The sequence below is a fragment of the Macrotis lagotis genome, chromosome 5 (genome assembly GCF_037893015.1).
Source record: "Macrotis lagotis isolate mMagLag1 chromosome 5, bilby.v1.9.chrom.fasta, whole genome shotgun sequence".
NCBI lineage: Eukaryota > Metazoa > Chordata > Mammalia > Peramelemorphia > Peramelidae > Macrotis > Macrotis lagotis.
The window spans coordinates 229359674-229378258 of NC_133662.1; the positions used below are offsets into that span (position 1 = coordinate 229359674).

General features: G+C 54.1%; 1 protein-coding gene across 3 annotated transcripts; it reads right to left on the reverse strand.

Moving 5' to 3' along the window:
• Window positions 1-4111: 4111 nt before the first annotated feature.
• On the reverse strand, window positions 4112-17987 carry SEMA6C (semaphorin 6C). 3 transcript variants are annotated; one of them, XM_074188800.1, is made up of 19 exons: window positions 16607-17987; window positions 14626-14800; window positions 13824-13938; window positions 13433-13493; window positions 13279-13335; window positions 12937-13038; window positions 12390-12480; window positions 11509-11628; window positions 11212-11300; window positions 10802-11019; window positions 10323-10454; window positions 8880-9032; window positions 8054-8227; window positions 7476-7622; window positions 6529-6606; window positions 6363-6418; window positions 6034-6078; window positions 5624-5728; window positions 4112-5332 (listed from the first exon to the last, which is right to left on the reverse strand). In XM_074188800.1, exons 2-19 carry the CDS (start codon window positions 14744-14746, stop codon window positions 4425-4427), a joined length of 2772 nt encoding a protein of 923 aa, XP_074044901.1. In that variant the 5' UTR covers window positions 14747-14800; window positions 16607-17987; the 3' UTR covers window positions 4112-4424. The 3 variants fall into 3 exon arrangements, with proteins under 3 accessions (XP_074044901.1, XP_074044900.1, XP_074044899.1); XM_074188799.1 differs by lacking the exon at window positions 5624-5728 and having other exon boundaries at window positions 16607-17986; XM_074188798.1 differs by lacking the exons at window positions 5624-5728; window positions 16607-17987 and having other exon boundaries at window positions 14626-15585.
• Between the last annotated feature and the right edge of the window lie 598 nt (window positions 17988-18585).

The following is an 18585-nucleotide window of genomic DNA, read 5'->3' on the forward strand; positions in this document are numbered from 1 at the left end:
CTTGATGCTTCCTGCCCTCTTTGGCAAAAATTGTACTTTACATCATACTCCAGAATCTATCAGATATGGAACTTTACCATTTGAACTTGGCTCCTGGGGTGTTCATCCCTTTGTTTCATCAGTCTCCTTCCTCAGCTTGCTCCCACACCCTTTTCCTTTTCTTTCCCTGACCTGTTTTATCCTGGTTTGCAGCTACTGAGAAGCAGAGACTGATGTGGGAAAGGCAACTTTGAACTTTGGAGGTACAATCTTCCCGATAAATTAGTGTCATCCCCTTACCCACTCTCATCCCCAAATGTTTCTCTATGAACGAATCTCCAGAGAGGGGAGAGGGAGGAAATGCCTCGCCCTTGTGTGGAGTGAGACCATTGCTGAGGGATAGAGAGACAGATAACCAGAGCCCAGGGAGACAAGAAAATAGGAGATTTGTACCAACGGTGGTTCCTAGCTAATGGGGTGATTAGCAGATGTTTCAGAGGTTATGTTTATGTATATCATATTTCTTTGGGGGCACAGGAAGGAAAGGAAATCAGCTTAAGAGGACACAGAAATAAAGTATTCCTAACCCCTGCCAAGTGGTCTGTGGGGTAGATTTCAAGGGGTTTGTAAATTTGCATACAGGAAAAAACAATTTCAATATAATTGATTTTCTTGCAATCTTACTTATTTTGTGTACTCAGAGAAGGGGCCCATAGGCTTTACTGGACTGCCAAAGATCGAGAGGAGAAAGTACATGATGCCAAAAAAAAAAAAAGTAGCTAAGAACACCTGCTCTAGGAGTAGGAGAGCAGGACCTAGTTTGTATTTAGTAAATCTGGCCAGAAATTGCATGTTCTACCCGCTACCCATTCCTATAACGATGTTTTCCTTAGAGCAAAGTTTCTGGAAAAAGGAATAGTGGAGGGAGGTGGAGAGGGCTTATTAGAGATTAACTGATTATTAATGAAGGGAAAGTCATGAATAGAGATCTTCTCTACTCAACAGACTGTCTCCACTTCAAAGAGTAAAGCTGGTAGGTAAGTCAGCTCAGTTGAATGTAGAAATCACTCCTATTTTAAAACCTGTCCCAGCCGTGTGTATGTATAAGAAGTTTCAAAAATAACAGGATGAGCTGGCTAAGGAGTTCCCAGAGCAGTGCATGGGACTATCAGGATGTAGTTTGACCCTGGCCATAGTCCTTAAGACCATGCTGGGGGAGAATTAGCAAACTCCAAAGACCAAACCTGTTCCCCTTTTCCGAGCCACAGCCAGCTGAGCCAGCTGGGGGAATCTTGTCTCCTCCGCAGGTTGTCTCTTAGCTGGTGAATTGTTTGCTACCTGGCTCAGATGATTACTTTAATGCCAGAAACCCCTCTCATGCAAATGAGACAAGCAAGTCACCTGGCTTTGGGAAGCTTAATTCAGGAAAAATGCGAAGAAGAAACCTGGAAAAGTCTAACAGGTTTTATTGTCTTGTCGGTGAGATCCTACCCTGGAAAAATTGAAGGTAAGGAGTAGCTGACCTGCAACCTCTAGGCAAAAACTCACTTATTAACCAAATCCATGCTATAGTCTGACTCGTGGGGGAGCTAAATTGCAGGTAAGCTATTAAAATCTTGCTGGGTATTATTACTATCTACGTATTAAAGCTAAAGAAACCACCGGTTCTCATAGGTCACTTTTGTTCCTCGGCCGAGTCCTCAGAATTTTGAAGGGGGCAGTTTGTGATCTTTGGAGGGTGGGAGCTTAAATGATGAGTTTCAAGATGTGTGATGAGGTACCTAGGGGACATTAATCTGAGTTACCACAGTATAGCACAGGCCCCTGGTGACTTAAGCCTCCTTGGAGCCCATGAGGCAGAGCAGCTTTTCCAAGCTGATGATTGTGGAACCTTGTGTTTCAGATCCCTAGAGCCTGTCACAAGGTGATGGACTCTGTCCCCCCCAGGGCCCTGCTTTCTCCACAACCTTCTAAGGGGCCTCTGGGATCCCAGCTTGGAAATCCTTGCAGCAGGAATCTGCTTCTCCTTGTTGTCAGCTTCTGATCTTTCTGAAGATCAGATTTCAAGTGCAAACAGAAGTCAGCTTATTAGCATTGACTTCTAAACCAGATTCACTCTTTTATTGTTGTCTCTAAGAAATTATTTGAAATCAGGTGGATTTTTAAAGGATATATAAAGTGCACCCTGATGGTTCTTAAATTAAGAAGTGATTATTCTTCACAATTAGCTACAAATAGGACCCTGATGAATTTGCTAATGGCTGTTCTACAATCTTCTACATAGAAGATGCTAAAGGAGGATAAACTAAGTTTTATAAGACCGTGAGATCCAAAATGTGACCATCATCTGCTTTGGTCCCATTTTATAGCTTAGGAGGTGGAGATCCAGATGGAAGGACCTGCCTATAGTCACACAATAAATTTATCATTATGTATATTTTACATGTATGTATATTTTATGTGTATTTTACTGCTCATAGGATAAAATACCAACTCATCCCAGCATGTGAAGCCCTTTACAATGTTCCCAGCTAACTTTTCCATGACTTTTTTTCATGTTAGTCTCCTGCACAAATTTCCATTTAAACTAGGGAAACGGTAGTAGATCTAGAGGCAAGAATCTAGATTAAAATCCTGAATCTAGGGGCGGCTAGGTGGTGCAGTGGATGGAGCACCGGCCCTGGAGTCAGGAGGACCTGAGTTCAAATCCGTCCTCAGACACTTAATCATTACCTAGCTGTGTGGCCTTGGGCGAGCCACTTAACCTGTTTTGCCTTGCAAAAAGCCTTAAAAAAAAATCCTGAATCTGCCATTTACTGCTGGGTAACCTTAGGTCAATCACTTGACTGTAAATGCACACACACACACACACACAACCTCCAAGGATTGTTTCTGGCTCTAAATCTTTGATTCTGTGACTCCTAGCTTGGGAGTGCCTTGGGCAAAACGAAACAGAACTGATAGTGTTTGTTCTTTCCGAGGCCTGGACATGGAGTCGGGAAGACCCGAGTTCAAATCCAAGCCTCGGACACTTCCTAGATGTGTGAACCCGGGCAATGGCTCCGAGGATATTATCCATAAAATACCTTTACAAAGCAGGCACTCATCAAAGTGCTTTTAAATTCCTTCCGAAAAACACAAAGGTCGGCTTCGTTCGGGATCGTCTGAGTTTGTTTTTGGGGCGCTGTTCACCTCAGCAGCGGAACCCAACCTTGGTATCCGGTTTGTCCCGTCTGGGAATTTCCCCCTTCCTTTCGGCTCCCAGTGTGGGGGCTCCATTCTCCGGGGGGCTCCTCTCGTATTAGACTAGCTGTCCCGGTTTCTGAATCAGGTTACGCGAGTGGCTCTGTCTAGGCCGGCCCTTCCGCACAGCTCCCCTTATTCTGTTCTGCATTTCTCGGCTTTTTATTTTTTATTTAGTGTTTTGTTTTAGCCCCAGTTGCATGTAAAAACACACTTGGACATTGGTTTTAAAAACATCGGACTCCAAATTCTCCGCCTTTCTCCCCCTTCAAAAGGACTGCCAACGTGCAGCCAAGGAAGACCCCCGTGACGGTCGGCGGTGCTCGGGGTAAGGCCCCGGCGGTGTGCGGCCCTCGGCCGGGGCGGGGGGCACCGCCCGGGCCCCCGTCTGGGCGCCCCCGGCGCGGCCACTCCTTCAGCTGGCCGGGCTCCGTGGCCCTCTCGTGCGCGGCGGGGCGGGGCCGGGGGCGGCAGGGACCCGCTCGGAGCGCGTGGGGCCGCGGCGGCGGGGCCGGCAGGGCGCCCCGGGCTCGGGGTGCGGAGGGCGCCAGGCTCGCGGGCCGCGTCCCCCCCCCCCCCCCCCGCCGCGCGGACCCACGTGGAATCCCCGGGAGACGCGCCGGGAGCCCAGCTGGACGGTGTCGGCGCGAGGCCGGGGAGGGCGGGGCGACAGAGGGCCCGGCGCGTCCTTCCCATTGGTCCTTCTCCCTAACGGACGGCCGCGGCCGGCCAACCGCGCCCCGGCGCCGCGGAGCTGCGCGTGCGCGTGAGGAAGCCGAGGCGCCGGGCCCGCTCCCCCCCCCCCCGGGCTCGCCCTCCCCCTCCCCCGCAGCCCCCCCTGGCCCGGGCCGCGCGCACGGACAGACAGACGGACAGCGGCGGGCCGGGGCACCTCTTGTATTGGGGTGGGGGAGGCTCCTACACGGTAGGAGGTGACGATGGCCCGCGCCCCGCGCCCCGCGCCGGCCCCGAGCGGCCCCGGAAGGCGGAGGCGGCCTGGCGGGGCCGCGGGCCGGACTGCGGCGAGTCCATCAACCAGCCCAAGATGGGCGATAAGTGCGGTCCGAGTCCGGGAAGGGCCGAGGCCCGAGGCCGGGGAGGCCCGGGAGGCCCGAGGCCGGGGAGGCCCCAAGCCGGGAAGGGCCGAGGCCCGGGAGGCCCGGGGAGGCCCCGGGCCGGGAAGCGCCTCCGGCGCCGCCTCGTCAGTAGCGGCCCCCGGGAGGGGCGGCGGAGGGCGAGGGCACCGGGGGCGGCTGCGGCCTCTCCACGTCCACCCTCTTCGGGGCCCGGCCCCTGTAGCCCTCGGGCCGGCCGAGGTAGAGCGGGCACCTGCCGTGGCCCCCGGCGTACCTGGCGGCGCCCCCCGAGGGCACTCGAGTCAGCAGGCCGGGGGGCGCCCGGTGTGGCGAGGGGGCCGCGCCCCGGGCGCCCCCGAGCCCGAGCCGCGGCGCCGGGGCCGACAGGGCGGGCCGGGCCGGGCCCTTGCCGTCCGGGGGCACGTCCAGCCGCAGGGGCGGCAGCGGGGCGGCGCCGGCCCCGGGGGTCCGGCCGGGCTCCGGGGCGCCGTGCAGGTAGCGCAGCAGCTCCTCCAGGGTGGTCACTTCCACGGCCTGGCCGGGGCAGCCCGGCGGCGGCGGCCTCACCAGCACCCGGGGGCCGGGCCCCGCGCCGCCCCGCGGCCGCGCCGGGCCCTCCTTGGCGTTGTTGCCGTTGTGGTTCCACTCCCAGGGCCCCCGCGCCCGGGGCTGCTTGGCCGGGAGCTCGGGCGTGGCCTCGGGCGTGGGCAGGCAGGCCAGGTCCGGGCCGGGCGCGCCCTCGGGCGGCAGGAAGGTGCTGTAGAGCCGGCCCCCGGGCGGCGAGGCCTCCTTGGCCGGCGGGGCGCCGCCGTGCAGCCGGGCCAGGCTCCGCAGGGACAGGGGCCGCGGCAGCCCGGCCGCGTCGGCGTCCTTGGCCCCGCGCGGGGCCCGCCCGTAGGCCCGGCGGCAGGCGCAGGAGACCAGGAGGCCGGACACGGACGCCCCCAGGGCGAAGGCGGCCGCCACGCTGGCCAGGAGCAGGGGCACCGGGACGGCGTGCGGAGGCGGGGCCGCGGGAGGGTCGCGGCGAACCCCTGGGGGGACACAGACGGCCCGAGTCGGAGGGGGAGAAGCGCCCGGGGCCGGCCGCAGCCCCGACCCCCCCCCCCAGGCACGCACACACACGCGGGAGGGACCGAGGTGCCCCCGGGCCGGCCCTGCCCCCTTGGCATGCGGAGGGCACCGTCCGGCTGTGCCTGCCGGGGCGGCGGTGCCCGGGGCTGAGGACGCGCCAACCCGGCATTAGTAAGAAGCAAACCCGCCGCCAAGGTGTTAAGTCCTCGGGGATGCAGCTACCCCCACCAAGCCGCGACTCCCTCCGTTACCTGCCTTACCCTCTATGTGCGCCCGGAGAGTGGAGGGCGGGGACCGGGGGTGGGCATCATTGGGGGGACTGGGGGCCTCAGGGGGAGGGCTGGGACCCAGAGGCTCTGGTGACAGAGACCAAGTCAGAGCCAGTGAGGTCCCCACTCTCGACTCACTGTCCCCAGAACATTCAGACAGATGGATTCCCCCACTGCCCTCCTCACTGCACCCAAGCGTCCAGGACTCCAGCCTGCGCCCCCCCAACCCTGGGCTCTGGTGGACGCCCAACGGGAAGACTAGAGGAAGGAATCGCTGACCGCTCCCATCCCCCCCCCAACTGCTCTGGCATCTTAGCAACTTTAGACCCTTGGGACTAAGGGAATGAGGGCTAAGCACGGGGACTATGAAGTTATTGGAGGGCAGAACTCACCATAGGCAGAATCCCCTGGCCCCGAATGACTCCCAGTGGCCCCATCTGTGAGGTGGGAGAAGGCAGAGTCAGGGGAAAAGATGAAGATGGGGAAGAGGTGGGGCCCATATAGGGAGGTGGGAATTGATGAGTGTGACTCCTTATACAAGAGAGAACAGAGCTAAGAGGGGTTGTGCCCTCTGTGTGGGGGATCCCTGTCTACAACATCTCTCCCAGTGAAGGATCCCTCTCACCTTGGCACCAAAGCGGGGGAGGGTATGTGGTGGGGGAAGGAGCCTCTGAGACAGGCACCGTATTATTAGGGCAGCAGCCTCAGAGCATCCCCTTACCATGGCAGTCTCCCTCTTCCATGACTTCCCTGACCCCATCCTGCTCCAGGGCAGTCCTGGGGAAGAAGAAGAAAAGTTCATCTTAGCTCAGTTCCACTTCCACTTGTGCATTCAACTTCCTTCACCTCCAGGCCCCAGAAGAGGGAACCCACTGGGCCTCACTCACCAGGCAGGTCCCCTGACATCCACGCAGCCTTTGAAGTTTCCCCACCCGCAGTATGGGTCCTGAGAGTCGAGGCAGCTTCTGGGGGGAAAATGAGTCCTATAGATCTAGGGAGGATGCGGGGGGAGGGAGGGGTGGAATTCTCCCCCCCCCATCCCCTTCTTGGCTCCCATAAGTAAGAATATTTTATAAAGTGCTTCAAAGTTTGCAAAATGATTTCTCTACTTGGTCTCATTTGAGCCTTAGAATCCTATGATTCTATAAACATTATTATCCTCATTTTACAAATGAAGAAGCTGAGGTTCACAGAGCTGAAGTAACCTGTCCTGGTCACAGAACCTGTAAATATCAGAAGCAGGATTTAAGTCCCAGTTTTCCTGTTCTGATCCATTCTACCCCCTACAGCAGAGGTGTCACACTCATGAACCTGCCGAGAAAACTCATGAATTTAGTCTTGAACCAGATGAAAATGCAAATGGAAAGTATTTAACAAGATAACTAAAAATACAATAAAACATAGTGTTAATCTGAGATTTTCTAAGTCAATATGTGGCCTTCAGGACTACATGAGTTTCACACCACTGCTACAGAGATACAACATCAAACGAGGCACCATTGTTTTCCATTTTCATCTTCCTTGATTCCTAATTCCCAATCCTGTGTCTGATCCCCTAAAATGCAGGACATTCCATAGTACAAACTACCCTACCCCATTGTGACTCTCCATCACATCTCCCATCCCTTCTTCCAAAGAGGGCGCTGTCATCTCTTGTCCCCCATCCCCACTGCTTTCTACCTAAAATAGATTCTCTGGGTTTTCCAATCCACCCTCCTCCCCATCCCTAAACCTTCCCAACCTCCTAACTCCCACTCTATTCTCCACTATCACCCCCCCCCACGTCCCTAAACAGCCAGCATACATGGCAGATCTCCTCAGCAGTGTCTCTTACCTTTGACAAGCTCCATGCCGGCTACATTGACTGAGAGGCATGTGGGCTACACAGCCCGAAAAGGCTACAAAGAGCCTGTGGCTGTCAGGATCCAGCACCAGACCAAGAACCCGTCGGGCTAACTGTGCTGATCGCTTCCCACCACACCTGAGAGGAACAGAGGTGGGGATTTATGAGTGTGACTCCTTATACAAGAGAAAACAGTGAAGAGACAGAACAGAGCTAGACAGGGGTTCTCTGTGTTGGGGATCCCTATCTACTCCCCACAACATCTACTCTCCCAGTGAAGGATCCCTTTCTCCTTCCCACCAATGACTAACTGGTAAAAGGACCCAAGCATCCTTTAAAGTCTCCTTGCAAAATCAGCTGAAGTAACACATAAACTGGCTTGTAAACCTCAAGTGCTATATAAAAAGCAGTTTTTTATCACAGCCAAACCCTTCTTGAGTCGATGGAGAAGGGTCTCTAGTGTCCAAGTTCTCAGACCTATTGCTTGTCTCTCCAATTTCACTGACGTGTCTGTCCTACATCTAATATCAGAGATAAAAAAAACAGAACCTGGCTTTCAAAGACCTCACCGGGAAGAGCTGTAGGTGTCAGTCTCCTCCAACAAGATGGGCTCAGTGTTCCCGTAGCCCCCTCCTGGGGGGAGCACCTTCAATACTGTCCCATCCTCAGTACCCAAGAAGAGGACAGTGGTATTGCCATGGCGACCAGCTGCTCCATCCACAGCCACCTGGGTCAGCAGGGCTCTGGAAAGGTACACTCCCAAGTCATTAAGGAGAAATGAGTCTCCTGCTGCAGACCTGAGACAGTCATACTGGGGAGTCTGCCCAACCCAATGATTCCATTAGGAGATCAGGTGATGGGGGTGTCATACTGGGCAAAGACTATGGGTCTAGATGGCTCTACTATGAAAAGTCATAAGGTAGGGAGTCACAATGAGATCATGTTAATCAAAATTGATTGGATATTAGAGGTGGGATAACAGATGAGGAAACTAAGGTCCAGAGAGGGCTAAGAGTCTTGCCAAAGGGTTCACAGCCAATATATGGTAAATCTAAGACTAGAATCTGTCTCCTACCTTCTAGTTATACTCTTTCCATTATATGATATGAACTCCCTTCTCTGATGTTCTTCCCACCAAATCAAATAAGACTGGGAGATGCTTTACTCTCCTTTCCCAAGCGGAGTTGGAAGTCTGGGATTTTCTGATCTCCAGTCATTTCACCTCATACTCTTCCTTTTCCTAATTGGTTTCCCCTCCTGAGTCACATTTGTCAGGATGAAAGGGGGCTGGGCTGGTAAGGTTTCCTCCCCACCTTTCCCCCACCCCTAATTTCTTGCCAACCTTCCCAGCCTCCTCCCCTTCCAGTCTCTCTAAGTCTTCCCATCCCTGGATACCTGCCAGTTCGGGTGAGAAGGGGCCGATGGGTGGCAGGTGGTATGGCGGGATCCAACAGTGGGTGAGCCTTGATGAAAGTCAGGACTTCATCAGGAAGGTCCCGGGAAGAAGGAAATGAAGCAGCTCTACCCACCCCTGCACAGGACCCTGGCCTGAAGGATACATACATGGAGGGCAGTGCTCAGGGCAGGGTGACTAGATACTGTGGCATTCCCCTGGGACTCCATGGTCCCTCCACTGAGATCCTGCAACCTTTCCCATCCCCACAGCCAATTCATTTCTCAATCCCATCCCTGCAATTGGAGAACCCAAGGAAACTGGCTATGTCACTATACTCCCTCTTTCTTGCTCCTCTCCTCAAGAATCCTATCCTTAGATTCAAGGGTCTTTTCCCAACTCTGTTCTGTTCACAGACCAGTCCTGTGGCTGTTGCTGACTTCTGGACATTTCTTAGAAGATGTCATGGCTACTTCAACCTTACAGAGATGAGCTCACCATCTCCCCTACATACACCTCAATTCCCCCACTTCTCCCAACTTCCCACCATCCATTCCTCCCAGTCAGTCACCCTTCACTTCTCTTCCCACCCACCATCCCATCATTCACATCCACTTGCTGAGCACTGTCAATTCTACCTCCACAGAATCTGTCTTCTTTCCTCCACCTACATAACCAGCACTTCAGGCTGCCATCACCTCACATCTGGACCACTGCCCCTAACTGATTTTTTTTCCCCTTTCCTGCTATGAATCCTCCTTCTGGTTGCTAAAATCATCTTCCTAAATCACAGACCTGACCCTTATTGACTTTTTAGCTCAAAAATATTCCATGGCTCCCTACTACCTCTAGAATAAAACACAAATCACTCACAATTGGCATTTAAGGATCTTCAGCACATGGTTCTAAATTACTTCTTCTCCTATCACCTTTTTTTTAGTGATAACTTCCCTTCACAGCCACTGGAGTCCAGCCAGATAGGATTATTTCCTGTTCCCTGAACTTGGCTCCCTGTCTCTTGCCTCTGGGTAATTACAAGCAGGCCTTTAAGCCTAGAATGTCCTTTTAATCTTGGCTTTTCGAAAGCTTATCTTCTTTCAAGATAGCTCCAGGGGGCTCTTCCTTGTGAAACCTTTTCCTGTTATCTCTAGTCTCTCTCTCTCTCTCTCTCTCTCTCTCTCTCTCTCTCTCTCTCTCTCTCTCTCTCTCTCTCCCTCTCTCTCTCTCTCTCTCCATACTCAAATATTTCGAAGCTGTTTTTTATCTGATATTCTCGAGCTGTTATTTGAAGTCATGTCCCACCATACCCCATAAATGGTAAAATCTTGGAAGGAAGCAGCAGATTTTTTTTTCCTTTTATGTTCCTAGGCTAGCACTTTCTATGTGGTAGGTGCAGAAATTGAACAGACATTGTCCCAACCACCACTGAAGCTGCCCATAGATACCTGGGTGAAGGGACCCTGTCCTCAGGCACAGGGGTCCAGGCCCCATCTGGGCTCCTCTGCTCCTTGAACTTGCCCTCAAACCCATGTTCAATGTCATCCAGGTAGAAGGCACAGACAGCAGAACCGGGGATGCTATACAGCACCAGGAAAGTGTAGGAGAGGAACTATATGAGCTGGGTCTGGAAGAAGGCAAGGAAAATTCCCTCCCAGGTCACCAACCATCCTAGGTACAGGAAATGGGAGCCACCATGTTGCTCTGTGGGAAGGTGACTTGGCCACAAGTCAAGTTAGAATGGTAGAAGAGCACAGAGATAATGGAAGACAGCATATTGCTTAGGACAGCTCCTACTTCCTCCACCCCAGCTACTGGCCTGACCAGGAAGGACTATAATATTTGGAGTGGATTGGTTATATTGGTTAGAGTGGGTCATCCATATTGGTTAGGAGATCTTCCACACCTACTTCACATGCCTCCCAACCTGTTGGTCTGGGTGGTGAAGACCCCAAATAGGGCAGGACGTCCATGCAGAGGAACAGGCCCAGACAGGGACTGGAGTACATCAAAGTAGAAGGCAGAATCTCCAGGGACAGAGCAGTTGAGTCGAAGCTTCAGAAAAGATGTCCAATGACGGTCCAAGGCCCGGGGAGAACCACCTACATCACGTTTACACACCCGTGCTACACGAGAGAACTGGACCTGATGGGGAGGGAGAATCAATGGGCACCAGGATAAGTGTTGTGGGGTAGGGCAGTAACTAACAGGGAAATGGGATCACAAGCAGGGAGAGCTAAAGTTCATACGGGGAGAAATAGCCTTGAGTGTGCCAGAGCAGACTCGGCTGTCCTCTCCCCAGCTTCCCCTCTCCAAGGTGGGGTCCACTCAGCTTACCCGTCCCAGCCGAGCATCCTCCACAGAGACTTCTCGGAAAAAGAAGTAAACATGGTCTCTGTGCTCCACTGCATGGACAAAGTGAGGCTCTGGGGAAAGAAGTGATGAAATGGGGAGTGTCTACATAGGTCCTCCACCTCTAGGATTTGATAAGAAATCTTCTTCATCCCTGAACCCCCCGGGACCTATTAAAAGCCCACATCCTTGTGCCTCTCCTTTAGGAGACTTACTGCTTGTCCCCAGACCCCCCCCCCCTACATTCCCTTTATTACCTCCCCAACCCTGGTCCCCTCTGACCTCGAAGCCACTTGGAGTCGTACTTGGCGGAGCGGAGAGGAGGCTGGGAGCCTAAACTTCGATAAACAACAGCATCACTGGCCTGGAAATCTGCAGCCGTGGCTGAGTAAAGGCTACCCTCTGGAAGGGGCATCCCAAGGTCAGGGGAAGCCAAAAGAAGAGGGCAGCATAAAAAGATGGAAATGGAAGAATGGGGATCACGAGAAGCCAGAGGAAGGAAGGCTTCTTCCTCCTTGTTCTCTACCACATACTCTGCAATTCAGAGCATGGATGGGCAGGATCATCATTCTTTGCCCAAGACTGTCCATCTCCTGTCTCTGAGTGTTCCACCGGCCCGCCCCCCTCCAACCTCATCTCTGTCTCCTAGCTTCCTGGGATAGTCCCCGCCTGAAGACTCTTGCCTTCCCCCTTTGACATCTCTCCAATTTATCTGGCCGGTGTTCTACTTGTACAGTTATTTGCCTGTTTCTCCCCCAAACTCCCTGAGGGCAGGACTGTCTTTGCCTTTCTCTGTAACCCCAGAGCTTGTTCATGGTAGACGCTTAATAATGCCTTTTAACTGTTTGGTGAAAGGAAAGGTCTCATGGGAGGAATACGTGGATGCAAGTTGGGGAAACAAAGGGAGGGGAACACAGCTGGTCTCAGAAGGGGATGAACACATTGGAAAGACGTGTTTTGAGACTTTCTAACAGCACATTCACACCCCACTCTCTCCACCCCCATACAAAGCCATCAAGGGAAATTCTCCACTCAGCCTCCAAATTCCAGAGAAAGTAGAATGTTAGATGTGGAATTGGTGGGGGACTGAAAGGGACGGGAGTGGGGTGTGAGTGTCTTTCAACCACTAGCCCTCTTCACCCCACCATCCCATAACTTTTCACCTGCAAAGATGGCAACACTGGATTGTGTGGCATCAAAGGGGCATCGAGCTTGCCCACTCATCTCCTCACCCTCCTGCTGCAGGGAAGAGATCTGGGTGGGAGGAAGGGGGAATGTGATCCTGAGGCCCTTGGGTATCTCAGGGACTAAACAAAACCAAAGGTATCTTGATCTTCCTTCTTCATTGTGCTCTGTCCCTCCCCTCCTACCAAGTTCATCTGGATCTCTTTCAGGTCTCCTACTGCTATGTCTTTTTTTTTTTTTAGGTTTTTGCAAGGCAAATGGGGTTAAGTGGCTTGCCCAGAGCAACACAGTTAGGTAATTATTAAGTGTCTGAGACTGGATTTGAACCCAGGTACTCCTGACTCCAGGGCCGGTGCTTTATCCACTATGCCACCTAGCTGCCCCCCTACTGCTATGTCTTATGCCCCATCCAACACCCCAAGATCCAACCCTGTCCTACAGCTTTTCTCTCCCCATAGTTATCATTCATTATTACATTCCCTCCACACCATACCCCCAAACTTGTAACCCCCCCATCTCCCGTACCCCGTAGTTGCGGCACATGGGGCTGAATGAATTTGTCCCGCAGGCAAGGAGAGTCTGGGAGTCCCGGGGAACGAGGACACGGATGTAGTTGTAGCACTCGTCCTAGGGGCCCCAGGAGGTGGGACCAGAGGTCAAAGGTCACTGAAGGTAACAGGGGGGCTGGGCATTCTGGGATCCCCATGGGCAAGAGAAGGGCTGGGGGGCTGGACATGTCAAGCATTGCTCCCTTTGGGTTGTTTCCCCTGTGTTCTGGGGAGAGGAAGGAAAAGAGGGCTTGGGAGAAGCGGCCATGGGGGAAGGAGACATACAGCCCACCTCCCAGTCCCTCATCACATCCCTCACCCTCAGCTTCCCTCGAACGGCACAGTTCTCCACATCCTGACTTCTCCATGTCAGATACTGATGGAGAAGAGAAGGAAAGCGGTTTGGTGAAGAAAGGATGGGTTCTAGAGATTGAGCTCTCTTTCTGTTGCCAGACTGTCCCTCAGCCTCTCACCTTGTCTGGTACCAGCCTCTCCCAGCCTTGAGCTTGAAGATCAAAGGAGAAAACATGATCCCTAAAGATACAAAGAGGGAATGGGTCAGTGGGTCAATATCCCAAGGTCTCCACTCTAACTGCCCAGCTGGTAAATGCCCAATACTTGGCCAGGTTTAGACATACATGTAACTTAACAGACAAGTTACAGCCATATCTCCCATATATGTAGTTTATCTAAATGAGTCCTCTGGTCTCCAGATACATTGGTTTATAGTGGGTCCTTCTCATGTCACATTATGGTGGGTCTTTTCTATAGTGTCCACATAGCCACCATGTTTGCTGAATCTCTAGTCATATTCATAGGTATCATATCTACATTTAATCTATTCCTATGTTAAATGCAACTTACCGGGCAGCTACCAGCAACGTCCTGTTCAGGATCAGGAATTTCTGAAAGTCCAGACCCAACTCTCCAGCCACAGCATCATCTTCCAAGCCCCGGAACCAAGATAATGGTGATACACCTGGTGGGGAAGGAGTGGAAAGGAGAAGTATTTGGATCACTAATACCTCACCCCAAAAACCTTTCCCCCTCACCCCATGAAAAGAGAGAAAACCACCTAAACTCCCTCCCCACAAAAAAGAGAAGCTACTTGATTATGGATGTAGTAACAGCAAGTTTACTGGTCCCTACCCATTCTTCTAGCTCACCCTTTATTACTCCCCTACCCAAACCTCCTTCCTGCTCACTATTCCCCAGTCTTCCTCCTAGTTTCCCCCCTGTTCATTCTATTCCCCCTTTTTATAACATTTTCTATCACTTCACATCTCCCAATCCTACTCTTCCTTCTAGAATCAGAACAAATCTTACCTCCTCTGTTAAACCATCTCTAGCCACACCAGTCAATTAACAAGGACCCCTCGTACACCAAACTCCTAGAGCACCTACTGTCTGAATTAGTCATTTGGTAATGAAGGATCACTGCCTCGTCTAATTCCCTAACTTTTATGTCCATCTCATCTCCTATTGCTTGTCACATTCATTCTCTTCCCCAGCATCTAGCCCCAAATCCTCACTTAATAATTAATTTGAGGAGCTAATGAGGACCAACATTGGTCAGAGAAGGGACAATGCTTGAGTGGAGGAAGTCTGATCCCACCAAGGGCAGATGTGAAAGAGAAGGGCTGAACAGGACAAGGCCGCCACTTACCTTGGAGGTCAGAGGTCACTAGAGGGAGGGGATCCTGGGGAAAAGTGGTCTGGGTTCGAGGAGTTGAGGATAGCAGCAATAGCAGGAGCAACAAGGACGTGAAAGGAGGGCCACGGGGCATCCTGGGCAGGCCGGCTCAGGCCCCAAGTGGCACTCTCTTACCCATATGTCAAGCCTGAGAGAGAAGATAGAGCAAAGTTTGAGGGGAGGGGGCTGGAAGCCTGGACTCACTGGGAGATTAGAGTCAAGGGCGTGGACGTCAGGGCTGTTTCTTTACTATATTTTAGTCTTCTCAAATAGGGACATGGACACAACTCCTCCCTTGATCTATCCCCAGGGGACCCTAGAGAGGGGAGGGGATCTTTCCTTCCACCTGTCCCAACCATGCCTGCCACTGTCAGTCAAATTCCCTCTATCCTAACAGGCACAAACCGGCTGCTGCAGGGAAAGACAGACCCAAGTTATGACCTCAGGTAAGGTCACGGCATATCCCATCTCCCCCCGCCTCCCTGCCTAGTCTCTCAGTTCCTCTCTCTGGGTACCTTGACTTGATTTCCTCCTCCCCCCCAACCCCTTCCACCAATCCTTCCCTGTTATAATTAGATGCTGGAGGGGGGGGGGAAGGTGTTGAAGTCTCACATTATAAATAGCAGTTCCTGAGGACCATCTGAGGGAGAAGGAGCGTTCTACTCTTGCCCTCTCCTAACAGCCTCCCTGGCCGCCCAGTGTATGTGTGTGAGGGACATACTGTGACCATCTCTCATTCTAGGTCTGGTAAAGAACATTCTGACATTCAGGTGTGCCTGATCACTCAGAGAGATCTGGGATGTTGGGGGTGATCCAGGCCCCACTCCCCAGGACGAAAGGTTCAAAATGGGTCGGCGGACCATCTTAGCCAAAAATGAATCTGCATCAAAGCCAAAGTGAAGGCTATATTTAGTTCTGGCTGCAGCTGTCTCCCTGGACCCCCTCCCTCCCTCCCTCCTCTCTTTGGCCCCCCTGACCCAGTATATTTGCCTTTGAGAGGGAAGTACCACCCGTGGGGACACTAAGAAGAGAGAGAGCTGGAATGAGAGGAAGGCTGGACAGCCTCATCTCCTTCCCCTCCTCATCAGGCTGCCTCTGAGATTAACATATAAATAATTCATCCAGTAGCCAACTAGAGCCCAGTCAAGGAGAGAGATGGATGGTCTAAGGGTGGGAGTTGAGGTGAAAAGAAGATACTGAGACAAGGAGCCATGCCTCCCCTCCCATCAGCCTCCTGAAACCGCCGGGCCCTAGTTCCAGCCAGTTCTGGATTGGGAGGATACTGGGGGGGGGGGGGGAGATGGAAACTAGTAACTTCACGATTTTGCCCGTGGTGGCTGCTCTGCAACCTTTGGGTGAGGTGTCAGCAGGTACCCCACCCAAAAGACAAGTGGCCTTTTAGCAGATACAAACACAAATAGGAATACCTTTAGACTAAAATCCTCCTCTGCCAGATGAAAGACCTGAGGACTTTGTTGCTCTAAAAAGCCCAGCTCCCCTCTTCTCTGCCTCACCCCTCCAGCAAGCTCCACTGCCAGAGTCAGGAACCCAGGTGTCCCCTCCCTCCCCCTGGAGAGAGTCCCCTCCCCCCAGATGACATCATCTGGGGGAGGCTAACGTCAGATAGGGACCCCAGAGGGCTCAAGGAGGGGAGGGGGCAGAGACATCTAATGATGACCCCCTCCCCTGAGAGGACAGCAGCCAACTAACGACCCTCCAGGCTCACAAGCCAGAAGGCCCCCCTCTTTTCAGGATGCTGCCTGGGAGCTCCGCTGGGAGCTTTCCTGTTGTCCTTCCTACTCTCACACCTTTTCTCCTCACCACCAGGTTGCCCTTGACAACAAGTAGTATCACCCTGGCATGACTTTGGTCTCTGGGCAAGGAAGAGAGCTCCCTACTTCTTGGGCCATCCTCCCTTCTCTCACCTCCCTAACAGAGACATCCTCTTTCTTACCTGGAGCTGTGACTCTTGTGAAGATCTAATAATAGGTGAGTGATGAGGGACCATCCTCAGTGCCCAAAAGCTGACGCCAACGTTCCAAAGATAGCAGAGGCCCATGAAGAGCAAAGGGCAGCGTAAGGAAGATGAAGGCGACAAGAGTGGGGGGAACAGGTGAGGGGACTTGGTCGGGGCAGTGTGTATTGGAGCTTGGATCGGGAAGCAAAGGGTTGCCAGGCAGTGGCCTCTTGGGGTGCCCTTCCTGCCTAGGAGATACCGGGCAAAGCGAACACCTGAGGCTATCGGACAGGCCTACGGGAGGATCAAGGAGCCCCCCAAAAGATGACTAAGGGACTGGGAGACCAGTCCTCAGTAGAATCCAGCAAATACTTAGCAAAAAGGCCCAAGCTGGGAACCAAGACAATAGAGGCTTATTTGCATCTCATTTGCATGCTTTCATCTTGAAGCAAAATGAGCAGACAGCATCCCTCCACTCCCCACCATCCGGCGGCCAGTGGTGGTTCCTCCTAGTCTTCTGACAAAGGCCTAGCAGCTTTTGCTCCTTTCCCAGAAGAGTTCACCATTGCACCTAATCTTTGCTGCTTCTTCATGGATTCTCGGATTCCCTTTCTCCCTACTTTCTGGGGTTGATCTGGGTTGGCCTGGCCTGAAAAAAACCAAACATCTGGCTGGGCTTTACACTGGTACCTTCACTCTCAACCTGCAGGGCCAGGAGAGCCCTCTTCTGCATCTTCCAGGGATTAGCAGGAGGAGTCCACCTAGTCCCCGGGCCTAAAAGGGCGGCTGTTAAGAGGGCCTTTAAAAGGCCTAACCCTACCATGCCCGACCCCTGTTGCCTCTGGCTTCCATATGTGTGTGGCGTGTGTGGCGTGTGCGGTGGGGGTGGGGGAGCGGAGAGCAAGGTGGGGTTGGAGAACCGGAGGAATCAGCATCCTGAGTCTCGGGAGCAGCCAGATCTGCTAGGGGCCAGGCTCGCCTGGGCTCACCTCCCGTACAAGAGGAAGCTGGCCCCTCTTCTCGCCTCAGGCTCAAAGCCACCTCTGGGGAGTGGCTGGGGTCACAGCCAAAGAGTCTGGCAGGAGGGATGAGGGGGGCCTCCCACCCTGGGACAATGGCAGGAAACTCGCAGCCCTCTAGTCCAGCCCCCCGTCCCCCTTCCTTTGGGGGGGAAGGGGGGCCTTTGTTGAGGAGGGGCTTGGGAGCACTCTCCCCTCTCGGACCTTCCCCCCCTGTAAATAAACAGTGCCTCTGCCCTTCCCATCATTCCCAGGCAAGGATAATCCAGGTGTCTGGACCCCCGCATGAGCCGGGCAGCAGGCCAGCCGGGGAAATCACACTGTCCCCCGCGCCCCATCTCCGGGAGGCCGGGGGCCCGGGAGGCCAGGGGGCCCGGGAGGCCAGCCCGGGAGGCCAGGGGGCCCGCTGCCCGGGAGGCCAGGGGGCCCGCAGCCCGGGAGGCCAGGGGGCCCGGGAGGCCAGGGGGCCCGCTGCCCGGGACTGAGTCCCAGAGCCACGTTAGCGAGAGGAGGGGCTTGGGAGGGGGTGCCTGGGGGACCAGAGATGGGGCGCCCATCCGGGCTGACGGCGGGGCCCGCAGCTGCCGTCCGCCGCGTCTGCCCTCCTCACCGGGGGCCTAGCGTGCCAAGCCTGAGGGTGGGCTTGCGGGCTGGGGTCTCGCAGGGTTCCGGCGACCCCCCCCCCGGCTCTGGGCCGGGGCCTGGGGTCCTACCTTCCCTCCGGACAGGCGTGACTGCCCCCCGCCCACCCGCTCCCCCACCTGACCTCGGGAATTCTGCCCCGCCCCCAAGTCTGTGTCCCCGAGGTGACACCCCGAAAAAGCCTTCCGGAAAGTTGGGGTCGGGGGCTGCGCCAAAGCCCCCAGGGTCCCGCCGCGCGCCCCGCGCCCCCCGCCCCGGCCGCTCCCCCCGCCCCCCGCCCCCCCGCGCCCCCCGCCCCCCGCGGAGACTTGCCTG